The sequence below is a fragment of the Cherax quadricarinatus genome, chromosome 86 (genome assembly GCF_038502225.1).
Source record: "Cherax quadricarinatus isolate ZL_2023a chromosome 86, ASM3850222v1, whole genome shotgun sequence".
NCBI classification, from domain to species: domain Eukaryota; kingdom Metazoa; phylum Arthropoda; class Malacostraca; order Decapoda; family Parastacidae; genus Cherax; species Cherax quadricarinatus.
The window spans coordinates 15,165,270-15,178,530 of NC_091377.1; the positions used below are offsets into that span (position 1 = coordinate 15,165,270).

Sequence of the window (13,261 nt, forward strand, 5' to 3'; positions counted from 1 at the left end):
CAAGTGTGATTATGGTGTAATAGCACACAAAATGCGTGAAACAAAAGAATAACGAGAAAAATTGGTAGATGAATCCATAGCTTCCTAATATATAGAACACAAAGAGTAGTAGTAAATAGAATAAAATTTGAGAAGGCCACAGTGAAAAGCTCTGTTCCACAAGGCACAGTACTTGTCCCCATCCTGTTCTTCATCCTCATATCTGACATGGACAGAGATGTAAGCTACAGTACCGTGTCTTCCTTTGCAGATGACACCCGAGTTTATATGACAGTGTCATGCATCGATGACACTGCAACACTCCAAGTAGACATCAAGCAAATCTCTAACTGGGCTGCAGAAAACAGTATGAATGTGGCATGCAAAGAGTATGTTACAATTTATTCGGTATGTGTCACACTCCCATATAGGCTGCCTCCCAACCAGCAAATTGGGTGCTAAGGGTTTAATGATGGATAGGGTACCCTTCATTAAATCAGTACCTTGGTTCATTAACCAGTTACAGGCAAGTCTGCCAAAATTAAAGCAACGTGGTTCGCTTGTTGTAAGCATTAGTAGACTTGCCTACCTGCTGGTTGAGTATGGTGCACTCTGGCTTCTGCTTTGCCATCTGTCACCGTGGTGTAAACTTATTATTCTATCTGTACATTTTGTACAAAGTGCACTTACCTGTATATAGTGTGTGAAGACAAATACAAGTTATAGTCTACTGCTGAGTTTCTTTGTTCCAATTCCCATTACGAACCAGGTCTCACAGGACATTTACTACCTGTGTTCATAATAATGAATTTCAATGAAGAAAATTTTCAGTTATTTCGATATGGAAAACCTGAAGTAATTAAAATTATATTGGAGTATAAAACAAATTTCAACCACACAATAGGGCGAAAAACTAATGTGAAGGACCTGGGAGTGATAATGTCAGAGGATCTCTCTTTCAAATATCACAACTGTGTATCCATCATATTTGCTAGAAAAATGATGGGATGGATAATGAGAACCTTCAAAACTAGGGATGCCAAGCCCATGATGATTCTTTTGAAATTTCGGCTGGAATATTGCTGTACACTTACGGCGCCTTTCAAAGCAGGTGAAAATGCCGACTTGGAGAGTGCACAGAGAGGCTTTACGACACACATAAGTACGATAAAACACCTAAATTACATGATAATATACACCTGGAAAATCCGAGAGGAATTAATACCAAATTTGTACATGAAGATCACTCCTTACAAAAGCAAAAGACTCGGCAGGTGGTGCAACACACCCCCAATCAAAAGTAGGGGCGCCACGAGCCTGGGGCCAAGATTGTTCAACTGCCTTCCAGCATACATATGGGGGATAACGAATAGACCTCTGGTTGTCTTCAAGAATGCCTGGACAGACGCCTAAAGTCAGTACCTGACCAGCCGGGCTGTAGTTCGTACGTCAGTCTACGTGAGGCCAGGGGTAACAGCTTGTTGATCAGGCCCTGATCCACAGCGAGACCTGGTCAAACACTGGGCCAAGGGGGCGTTGACCCCCGAAACCTTCTCCAGGTATATTAATATCATTATTATTATTATTATTATTATTATTAGTAGTAGTAGTAGTAGTAGTAGTAGTAGTAGTAGTAGTAGTAGTAGTAGTAGTAGTAGTAGAAGGAGGAGGAGGAGGAGGAGGAGTAATAATTGCTACTACTACAACTACGACTACAACTTTGGCTAATACTATTACTACTTCCCTTACTACTACGACTATTACTGTTACTACTGTTACTACTACTACTGCTATTACGACTGCTACTAATACTATTACTACTACTACTACTACTACTATTACTACTACTATATTATGATTACTAATATTTTTAAATTTATTTATATTATTTACATTATTATTTTTATAATTATTATTTCTACTACTTTTACGACTACTATTACTACGACTATTACTACGGCTACTGCTACTACGACTATTACTATTGCTATCACTACAGCTACTACTACGACTACTACTACTATTGCTATTACTACAACTACCACTAATGCTTCTGCTACTAATGTTACTACTATTACCATTACTACTACGTCTTGATTAAGCTCCTATCTAACAAACCGTAGACGTAATAAATGTTTCACTAGTTCTTCCTGTATTCATTTCCTCAAACAACTTGAATCTACCTCTAATGATCTAGCAGAGATTAGCTAATAATCAGTTACTGTGTCATGACCAATGAGGCACCTGGAGCTTGACTTTCTACAACAAATGCTTACCACATCATCGTGTTTATTGTTTGATCTGGACGAACGATGACCGATGAAAACTTAACTTTTTTTTTTTCTTGGATCTGTTGCATTTTGCTTCACTTTGTATATACTCGTTAGTATGATAGAAATCTTGGTAAGTGATACCGGTAAACTGGTTTAAAAAGACACTTGAGAAAACACCAGGACACATTTATTAGAAAACGTTCCGGTCCTGGGACCGTTATCACTTCTAACACTGATGTTACAATGCCAGTATATATATAGACGCAGAGTGAAAGTGTGACCTGTACAATGACATATTTGAAATGAGGACAAGTAAACAATGAGGTCATGAGATTCCTGTGTGATACTTTGCCTGGCTGAGTATCATATATGCTAATGTTTTTGAAATTTTGTTGTTTTCAGTATTATCTTCTATGGTGACAGCGATTTGCTAGGCTTCCAGTGAGGACGAGCTGTGCTTGATTTGCTAGGCTTCCAGTGAGGACGAGCTATGCTTGATTTGCTAGGCTTCCAGTGAGGATGAGCTGTGCTTGATTTGCTAGGCTTCCAGTGAGGACGAGCTGTGCTTGATTTGCTAGGCTTCCAGTGAGGACGAGCTATGCTTGATTTGCTAGGCTTCCAGTGAGGATGAGCTGTGCCTGATTTGCTAGGCTTCCAGTGAGGACGAGCTGTGCTTGATTTGCTAGGCTTCCAGTGAGGACGAGCTGTGTTTGATATCAATTCATCAAATGTCCAGTGGAATCCCTGTGGAGGACACAGGCGTTCTTTATGTCTTTGTTGGTGACATTTCGATGTTCATTCAGGCGGACCGAAAGATTTCTGCCTGTTTCCCCTACATATTTCTTGGGACAGTATCCACAGGGGATGATGTAGATACCTTCTGTGGTAGAGCTGTGAGGCTACGCCAGTATATTTCTCTGTGTATAAGACACTGAATTCCTTTTAATTCTTGACGTTAGTGTACAGGTGAATTTAACCCTTACGCATATACGAGCAGTCAGTTAGCCGTAAATCTAAATAGCTAATTGTGATTCACTTTTTATGTGCAGAAGATTGCGTCATGTTGTGGCTGGGAAGCGACACACTGGAGTGGGCGAAGACTGATCTGCTGATCATCTTGGCCATCACTGCCTTGGTCATCTACTCTCTGGTGCTGTTCTTCAAAAGGCAGCAGAAAGTAAGTACACAGGTTTACAAACAGGTATGGAAGACCTTATATTGCAAGAGACTAGGGAAACTACTAGTAAGAGCTTACGCAGCAGGTGCTGCAAATAGCCTCTTCTCAAGCCACAAGGTGAAGTTTGGGCTTGTATTTGCCAGTTGTCACAAAAAATCACCTAATATTGATGAATCTAATTAGGAGATATAGGGTCAGTATCACTAAATATTGGTCACTACCTCGACCGTTGAATATATCTCCTGCACAACACCTCCACATGTCTTATGAGAGAAACAACAATAGGAATCAATCTTATGAAAACTTAGTCAATAAAGAAGTGTGAGCTGGGGGATTGGGGGGATGGATTACTCGCATTGTCTCAATACTTTCGTCCCCAGGTAATAATCTCACTAACACATTCATTCGTCGCTCAACCTCTGGGACGAGCGGACGTGAGCTGAGCCTGCCCTCTACTGTCAGCCGGTGACAACTTGGTTTTCACAAAATGGCGCAGCAGGCAAGAAGAAGGGTAAACACTGTCGGCATAGAAGTGGTGCGTGGGGCTGTACATGCCCACTCAGCTCAAGTTTTATTACCTGCCATCATCAGGGGCACATACGGCATTGCCAACAAAGAGCTGTATGGTGTAGCCTTGAACGGGGCATATAGAATTTTTGTGAAATTTCGCTATGCAAGTGTATACAAAGACATAGTCGCCAGATTCCAAGATCTTTGTATACCAGTGAATCTTGCAGTGACGGTAAGGCTACATGATGTGTCCTGCCATTATCCGTGGGTGAAGATCAGGAATGTACCCTTTGAGGCTGATGAGGCAGACCTACGTGCCGTCTTTGAGAAGTTTGGGACTGTTCATATGGCGATATTGGGGAAGGGGAAGGAAGGATCATATGCTGGGATGCCTGAAGGAAGTTTTTCCTTGAAAATGACATTGAGGCATCCCATTCCTTCCTATGTTTACCTAGAAGAGTTCAGGACTCAAGTAATGGTGACCTACCTGGAGTTTACCTGGAGAGAGTTTCGGGGGTCAACGCCCCCGCGGCCCGGTCTGTGACCAGGCCTCCTGGTGGATCAGCGCCTGATCAACCAGGCTGTTGCTGCTGGCTGCACGCAAACCAACGTACGAGCCACAGCCCGGCTGATCAGGAACTGACTTTAGGTGCTTGTCCAGTGCCAGCTTGAAGACTGCCAGGAGTCTGTTGGTAATCCCCCTTATGTGTGCTGGGAGGCAGTTGAACAGTCTCGGGCCCCTGACACTTATTGTATGGTCTCTTAACGTGCTAGTGACACCCCTGCTTTTCATTGGGGGGATGGTGCATCGTCTGCCAAGTCTTTTGCTTTCGTAGTGAGTGATTTTCGTGTGCAAGTTCGGTACTAGTCCCTCTAGGATTTTCCAGGTGTATATAATCATGTATCTCTCCCTCCTGCGTTCCAGGGAATACAGGTTTAGAAACCTCAAGCGCTCCCAGTAATTGAGGTGTTTTATCTCCGTTATGCGTGCCGTGAAAGTTCTCTGTACATTTTCTAGGTCGGCAATTTCACCTGCCTTGAAAGGTGCTGTTAGAGTGCAGCAATATTCCAGCCTAGATAGAACAAGTGACCTGAAGAGTGTCATCATGGGCTTGGCCTCCCTAGTTTTGAAGGTTCTCATTATCCATCCTGTCATTTTTCTAGCAGATGCGATTGATACAATGTTATGGTCCTTGAAGGTGAGATCCTCCGACATAATCACTCCCAGGTCTTTGACGTTGGTGTTTCGCTCTATTTCGTGGCCAGAATTTGTTTTGTACTCTGATGAAGATTTAATTTCCTCATGTTTACCATAACTGAGTAATTGAAATTTCTCATCGTTGAACTTCATATTGTTTTCTGCAGCCCACTGAAAGATTTGGTTGATGTCCGCCTGGAGCCTTGCAGTGTCTGCAATGGAAGACACTGTCATGCAGATTCGGGTGTCATCTGCAAAGGAAGACACGGTGCTGTGGCTGACATCCTTGTCTATGTCGGATATGAGGATGAGGAACAAGATGGGAGCTAGTACTGTGCCTTGTGGAACAGAGCTTTTCACCGTAGCTGCCTCGGACTTTACTCTGTTGACGACTACTCTCTGTGTTCTGTTAGTGAGGAAATTATAGATCCATCGACCGACTTTTCCTGTTATTCCTTTACCGCGCATTTTGTGCGCTATTACGCCATGGTCACACTTGTCGAAGGCTTTTGCAAAGTCTGTATATATTACATCTGCATTCTTTTTGTCTTCTAGTGCATTTAGGACCTTGTCATAGTGATCCAGTAGCTGAGACAGACAGGAGCGACCTGTTCTAAACCCATGTTGCCCTGGGTTGTGTAACTGATGGGTTTCTAGATGGGTGGTGATCTTGCTTCTTAGGACCCTTTCAAAGATTTTTATGATATGGGATGTTAGTGCTATTGGTCTGTAATTCTTTGCTGTTGCTTTACTGCCCCCTTTGTGGAGTGGGGCTATGTCTGTTGTTTTTAGTAACTGAGGGACGACCCCCGTGTCCATGCTCCCTCTCCATAGGATGGAAAAGGCTCGTGATAGGGGCTTCTTGCAGTTCTTGATGAACACAGAGTTCCATGAGTCTGGCCCTGGGGCAGAGTGCATGGGCATGTCATTTATCGCCTGTTCGAAGTCATTTGGCGTCAGGATAACATCGGATAGGCTTGTGTTAATCAAATTTTGTGGCTCTCTCATAAAAAATTCATTTTGATCTTCGACTCTCAGTCTGGTTAGCGGCTTGCTAAAAACTGAGTCATATTGGGACTTGAGTAGCTCACTCATTTCCTTGCTGTCATCTGTGTAGGACCCATCTTGTTTAAGTAGGGGCCCAATACTGGGCGTTGTTCTCGATTTTGATTTGGCATAGGAGAAGAAATACTTTGGGTTTCTTTCGATTTCATTTATAGCTTTTAGTTCTTCCCGCGATTCCTGACTCCTAAAGGATTCTTTTAGCTTAAGTTCGATGCTTGCTATTTCTCTGACCAGTGTCTCCCTGCGCATTTCAGATATATTGACCTCTTTTAGCCGCTCTGTTATTCTTTTCCGTCGCCTGTAAAGGGAGCGCCTGTCTCTTTCTATTTTACATCTACTCCTCCTTTTTCTTAGAGGAATAAGCCTTGTGCATACATCGAGTGCCACCGAGTTAATCTGTTCTAGGCATAAGTTTGGGTCTGTGTTGCTTAGTATATCTTCCCAGCTTATATCGGTTAGGACTTGGTTTACTTGGTCCCACTTTATGTTTTTGTTATTGAAGTTGAATTTGGTGAATGCTCCCTCGTGACTAGTCTCATTTTGTCGGTCTGGGGCTCCTCGCATACATGTCTGAACCTCAATTATGTTGTGATCTGAGTATATTGTATTTGATATGGTGACATTTCTTATCAGATCATCATTGTTTGTGAATATGAGGTCTAGTGTATTCTCCAGTCTAGTAGGCTCTATTATTTGCTGGTTTAAATTGAATTTTGTGCAGAGATTTAAAAGCTCGTGTGAGTGTGAGTTTTCATCAGAGCTGCCTCCTGGTGTTATTACTGCAACAATATTATTTGCTATATTCCTCCATTTTAGGTGCCTTAAGTTGAAATCCCCCAGGAGCAAGATGTTGGGTGCAGGAGCTGGAAGATTTTCCAGACAGTGGTCAATTTTTAACAGCTGTTCCTGGAATTGCTGGGATGTTGCATCCGGAGGCTTGTAGACTACCACAATGACTAGGTTTTGGTTCTCGACCTTTACTGCTAAAACTTCCACTACGTCATTTGAGGCATTAAGCAGTTCTGTGCAAACAAGTGACTCTGCAATGTATAGGCCAACCCCCCCCTTTTGCCTGTTCACTCTGTCACATCTGTATAGGTTGTAACCTGGGATCCATATTTCATTGTCCAAGTGATCCTTTATGTGGGTCTCAGTGAAAGCCGCGAACATTGCCTTTGCCTCTGCAAGCAGTCCACGGATGAAAGGTATTTTGTTGTTTGTTGCTGGCTTTAGACCCTGTATATTTGCAAAGAAGAATGTTATCGGACTGGTGGTATTGTTGGTACTGGGGGGGGATTTTTTTTCCGGCATTAGTATCTGTATCTGTTGGTTTGGAGTGGAGGCCATCGACTGTGGTTCCACTCCAGGAATGACTGGATTTGGTGTACGATTTCTGCCATTTCCTGCCAGTTTTTTTTCCTTCCTGGCACTAAAAAACCTCTCCCTCTTGAGTGGCTGTGGCTACCCAGGTTTTCCCATGGCCTGGATGTTTTGTATCTTTTTGTCCCCTTTAGATGGTATGCCTGGCAATTTAAGTTATAGCACAGTCTTTCCTGTACTGAAGAGGTACACATTTCAGGGTGAAAAAGCTTACAGGAAGGGAGTTTGCATTTTCCTGTTGTCATATGGGCATGGCATTTTCTAGGGTGGTCATAGTTGCACGTCCCATCTGTTTTTCCAGATTTCCCATGCCAGCAGATACCAAGTGCATAGTATGTGCACAGGCTTGGTTTCCGCTTGCCTACGCGGGGCAACAACGTACCTGTCGCTTATGCGGTGCCTATGATCACATTGCTGCACAGTGTGTTCAACGACAAGGTACACAGGTGGATAAGCAACATAAGGAGGCATCGGAGGACCTTGCGACGTTGAATTTAGCACGACCTGAGTTGATTTCCTTGGACAAGGCTTGGAGTGTGGAGGTTGAGGAGGCCGCCTTGAGGGAGGAAGAGTGTGTAACTCTTCCGAGAGAGTCATGCGCTGCCGGGCAGGCACTGGAGACCAGAGATGTAGTGTCACTTGGTGAGGACAGGGCCGTGGAGGCTACCATTGATTCAGTCCTCCACGACCTGTTAAGGACCCCAGGAGAGGTCACAGTTGAGGGGCTTGTGGGTGCCCTGGGTACTGCTGAGGTTCCAGGTGGTGAGAGGGGGGGGCATGTCAGAGACCCAGGTTGAGGCTGGGTTGCAAATTGGCACTGTGGTGGCAGAAGTGCACGAGGATGGCTTTCGGGTGGAGGCGGGGAGAAAGGCTCGAGTGTCATGGAAGATAGTGGCAGTGCCCTCGGATGTGGATGATGTGCTCACTCCGGCACAGCATTTGGGCAAAAAGGTTTGGGCTGATGTGGTTGAGCATGGACCTGGGGGGGTCCAGGGGCAAGGGGCATGTAAAAGCAGATCACAGAATGGTGACTGAAGATCAAGGGTGTATAAAGGGGAAGGGGGATAAAGGTGTTGTAGTATGTAAAGGAAAACCTCTGTTGACAAATTCAAGAGTCTCTCTATAAATATTAATTGTCTGAGAAATTATAGGAAGTGTGTATGGTTTCATGAGCTTCTCATTAGGTATGGTGTAGATGTAGTGTTTGTGCAAGAGCACAACCACAACTTGGGTTGTATGTTGATGATTGAGGGGTATACTGTATATGCGGCACACTCAACGAGATTGAAAGGAGGAGTGGCTATTTTAGTGAGGGAGGCCAGCCCGTTTACTTTACATCATTGTGAGGAGGGGGGAGGGGAGAGTTATAAGAGTGGATGGGACATGGGGAAGGGATAAGATGTCTTTTGTGTGTGTTTATGGTCTGGTTGAGGGGGACAGTCGAGTGAAGAATGAGTTCGTACGTGAAGTGTTGGTGTATCACTTAAGGTCGCTTCCAGCATTAGCTGCGGTGGGAGGTGAATGGAATTGCGTCATACGCCGCAGGGATGTGGAACCTAGGGGAGCAGGATATTGTTCTGGTGTTCCGAGGGACCTGTTAACCGGGGTGGGGTTGGTGGATGTTGAGGATGGGGGCAGCATGGGAGGTGGAGCACACCTTTGTGAGGCAGGGGTATGCTGCACAGCTGGACAGGATATACGTGACAAGGAAAGCAGTGGTGCAGAGTGTAAGGGTTTTGGGTGTGTTTTTTTCTGATCATAGAGGCATTTTGGTGGATTTGGGAAGGGAGGGACGGCCGAACAGGTATAAGAGTTATTGGAAATTGAATGTTCAGTTGCTTCAAGATGTTGAGGGGAGGGTCCTATTTGCACAGTGGTGGAAAGGCTTATGGGAGGGGATGGAAGTCAATGGGGATGTGTTGAGATAGTGGGATGTGATGGTGAAGACGAGGATTAGAGAGTTCTATGTACGACAGGGACAGCACGAGAATTAGTTGGCTTATGGGCTTATTAGGTATCTTGAGGGGCAGTTAAGAGAGTATTATGAGAAAGGAAAGGGGGGGATGGGAGCCCCAGTGGCTGACATAGAGGGAGTGAAGGAACGCCTAATGGAAGTGCAAAACGAGAGGTTTGATGCGGCAAGGGTTTTAGGGGGGTTGGAGGAGGTCATGTGGGGTGATAGACCATTGGCGTGTATCCTGGGAGGGCAGGGGCTCTGGCATGTTGCAATGGAAATGGTGGGTTTGAGGGTTCTTGAGGACATCGAGGGGTATAGGGAGGGACAAGATTTGGTGACAACAGAGGGGATGGGAGGGTATGTTGATGCTTGGCTTGGTGCACATATGAGGAGTGTGGGTGTGAGAGAGGGGGCTTTAAGAGAGACGGGGGGATGGGTGCAGTGTGTGCTGGACAGGGATGACAGGGAACAGTTACAGGGACCTATTGTGGAGAAAGAGGTGTGGACGACTTTAATGGGTATGAGCAGGGGTAAGGCGCCGGGAATAGATGGGCTGCCTGCGGAGTTTTACATACAGCATTGGGGATTATTAAAAGAATTTTTGGTGCAATTATTTAATATCATAAAAGAGAGGGGTGTGTTGGGACCGTTGCAGGCGACAGCGCTAGTAGTTTTGGTGCCAAAGAGTGAAAGTCAGTGCACAGTGAGAGATTAGCGGATGATATCACTCATGTGCGCAGACTACAAACTTTTTGCAAAAATTTTGGGAAATCGTATAAAGAAAGTCATTGGAAAGGTAATAGTGAGGGGTCAATATGGGATTCCGGGGAGATCAATGTATGAGGGGCATGGGGTTATTAGAAGGTTTATTGACGGATCGTGAGAGGGGGAACGAGGGGTATTGGCGGTGGATTGGAGAACGGCGTATGACAGTGTCGAGAGGGAGACTGTGGAGAATCATGGAGTGGCAGGGGTTCGGGGAGGACGTTGTTAATTGGGAGCATACTTTATATCAGGGAGCCGGGATGTGTGTACAGATTAATGGGAGGGTGGGGTTGCATATGAAAATGGACAGGGGATTGAGGCAGGGATGCCTGTTGTCACAAATATTTGCAAGTGAGCAGAATCCATTTTATAGAGCAGTGGAAAGGTGCATACAGGAGGGGGTAAGGGAGGACATACGAGGTGGGAGTCCCAGTATCATAGGTTATGTTGATGACACAACTGTTCTAGTGAGTGGGAGGGAGGGATTGGAGGGTCTGGAGAGAGTTATAGATGTTTTTGGGATCGCAACAGGTATGGCAGTGAATGTGCATAAATCAAAGCTCATGAGACTGGGTGAATGGGATGGGCGGGAGGGCGGGGGTGAGGTGGTGTGTCGTGGACTGGGTGAAAATTTGTAGAGTTGTTTATATGGGTAATGCTCAGATGGCGAGGGAGGTTAATTCAAAGGGTGTGGTAGATAGAGTATTGGGAAGATTGACAGGACTGCGGGCGACACACCTTACGCTACACCAGAGGGTCATTGTGGTCAATGTGCTTTTGTACAGCAAAATATGGCATGTGGCAGCTTTGTACCCTTTGGTTTATGGGGATGTCCTGAGATTGTTGAGCAGAGTTTTCCATTTTATCTGGGGTTTGGGATGGGATTGGTTGAAAAGGGAGGTGGTAACACTTCTGGTGGCCTTGGGAGGGCTGGGGTTAATTCAATTGGAAAGTAGGTTGAAGTGTGTATATGTGAAATATGGGTTTCTAAGGGTTCGGGGGGAGGGAAGTGGAGGGTTGGGGATGCTGCAGGGAGATATTCAGAGATGGTGGAAGGGACGGGATTTGAGAGATGGTGAGTTGTTGCGTCTATTGATGATTACCTGGAGTTTACCTGGAGAGAGTTTCGGGGGTCAACGCCCCCGCGGCCCGGTCTGTGACCAGGCCTCCTGGTGGATCAGCGCCTGATCAACCAGGCTGTTGCTGCTGGCTGCACGCAAACCAACGTACGAGCCACAGCCCGGCTGATCAGGAACTGACTTTAGGTGCTTGTCCAGTGCCAGCTTGAAGACTGCCAGGGGTCTGTTGGTAATCCCCCTTATGTGTGCTGGGAGGCAGTTGAACAGTCTCGGGCCCCTGACACTTATTGTATGGTCTCTTAACGTGCTAGTGACACCCCTGCTTTTCATTGGGGGGATGGTGCATCGTCTGCCAAGTCTTTTGCTTTCGTAGTGAGTGATTTTCGTGTGCAAGTTCGGTACTAGTCCCTCTAGGATTTTCCAGGTGTATATAATCAAGTATCTCTCCCTCCTGCGTTCCAGGGAATACAGGTTTAGAAACCTCAAGCGCTCCCAGTAATTGAGGTGTTTTATCTCCGTTATGCGCGCCGTGAAAGTTCTCTGTACATTTTCTAGGTCGGCAATTTCACCTGCCTTGAAAGGTGCTGTTAGAGTGCAGCAATATTCCAGCCTAGATAGAACAAGTGACCTGAAGAGTGTCATCATGGGCTTGGCCTCCCTAGTTTTGAAGGTTCTCATTATCCATCCTGTCATTTTTCTAGCAGATGCGATTGATACAATGTTATGGTCCTTGAAGGTGAGATCCTCGGACATAATCACTCCCAGGTCTTTGACGTTGGTGTTTCGCTCTATTTTGTGACCAGAATTTGTTTTGTACTCTGATGAAGATTTAATTTCCTCATGTTTACCATATCTGAGTAATTGAAATTTCTCATCGTTGAACTTCATATTGTTTTCTGCAGCCCACTGAAAGATTTGGTTGATGTCCGCCTGGAGCCTTGCAGTGTCTGCAATGGAAGACACTGTCATGCAGATTCGGGTGTCATCTGCAAAGGAAGACACGGTGCTGTGGCTGACATCCTTGTCTATGTCGGATATGAGGATGAGGAACAAGATGGGAGCTAGTACTGTGCCTTGTGGAACAGAGCTTTTCACCGTAGCTGCCTCGGACTTTACTCTGTTGACGACTACTCTCTGTGTTCTGTTAGTGAGGAAATTATAGATCCATCGACCGACTTTTCCTGTTATTCCTTTAGCGCGCATTTTGTGCGCTATTACGCCATGGTCACACTTGTCGAAGGCTTTTGCAAAGTCTGTATATATTACATCTGCATTCTTTTTGTCTTCTAGTGCATTTAGGACCTTGTCGTAGTGATCCAGTAGTTGAGACAGACAGGAGCGACCTGTTCTAAACCCATGTTGCCCTGGGTTGTGTAACTGATGGGTTTCTAGATGGGTGGTGATCTTGCTTCTTAGGACCCTTTCAAAGATTTTTATGATATGGGATGTTAGTGCTATTGGTCTGTAGTTCTTTGCTGTTGCTTTACTGCCCCCTTTGTGGAGTGGGGCTATGTCTGTTGTTTTTAGTAACTGAGGGACGACCCCCGTGTCCATGCTCCCTCTCCATAGGATGGAAAAGGCTCGTGATAGGGGCTTCTTGCAGTTCTTGATGAACACAGAGTTCCATGAGTCTGGCCCTGGGGCAGAGTGCATGGGCATGTCATTTATCGCATGTTCGAAGTCATTTGGCGTCAGGATAACATCGGATAGGCTTGTGTTAATCAAATTTTGTGGCTCTCTCATAAAAAATTCATTTTGATCTTCGACTCTCAGTCTGGTTAGCGGCTTGCTAAAAACTGAGTCATATTGGGACTTGAGTAGCTCACTCATTTCCTTGCTGTCATCTGTGTAGGACCCATCTTGTTTAAGTAGGGGCCC

The 13,261-nt window shown here is 45.3% G+C and overlaps 1 protein-coding gene across 2 annotated transcripts in view; it reads left to right on the top strand.

Moving 5' to 3' along the window:
• The window catches only part of LOC128703032 (cytochrome P450 4C1), a 276,764-nt gene that overhangs the window by 108,160 nt on the left and 155,343 nt on the right, over positions 1 to 13,261 (top strand). Inside the window, exon 2 of one of the 2 annotated variants that reach the window (XM_070103660.1) lies at positions 3,302 to 3,429. The exons of the other annotated variant lie outside the window; for it this stretch is intronic. Coding sequence (XP_069959761.1) covers positions 3,313 to 3,429 — 117 coding nt within the window. The 5' untranslated portion in view covers positions 3,302 to 3,312. The remainder of the gene's footprint in view (positions 1 to 3,301; positions 3,430 to 13,261) is intronic. 2 annotated transcript variants of the gene reach the window in all.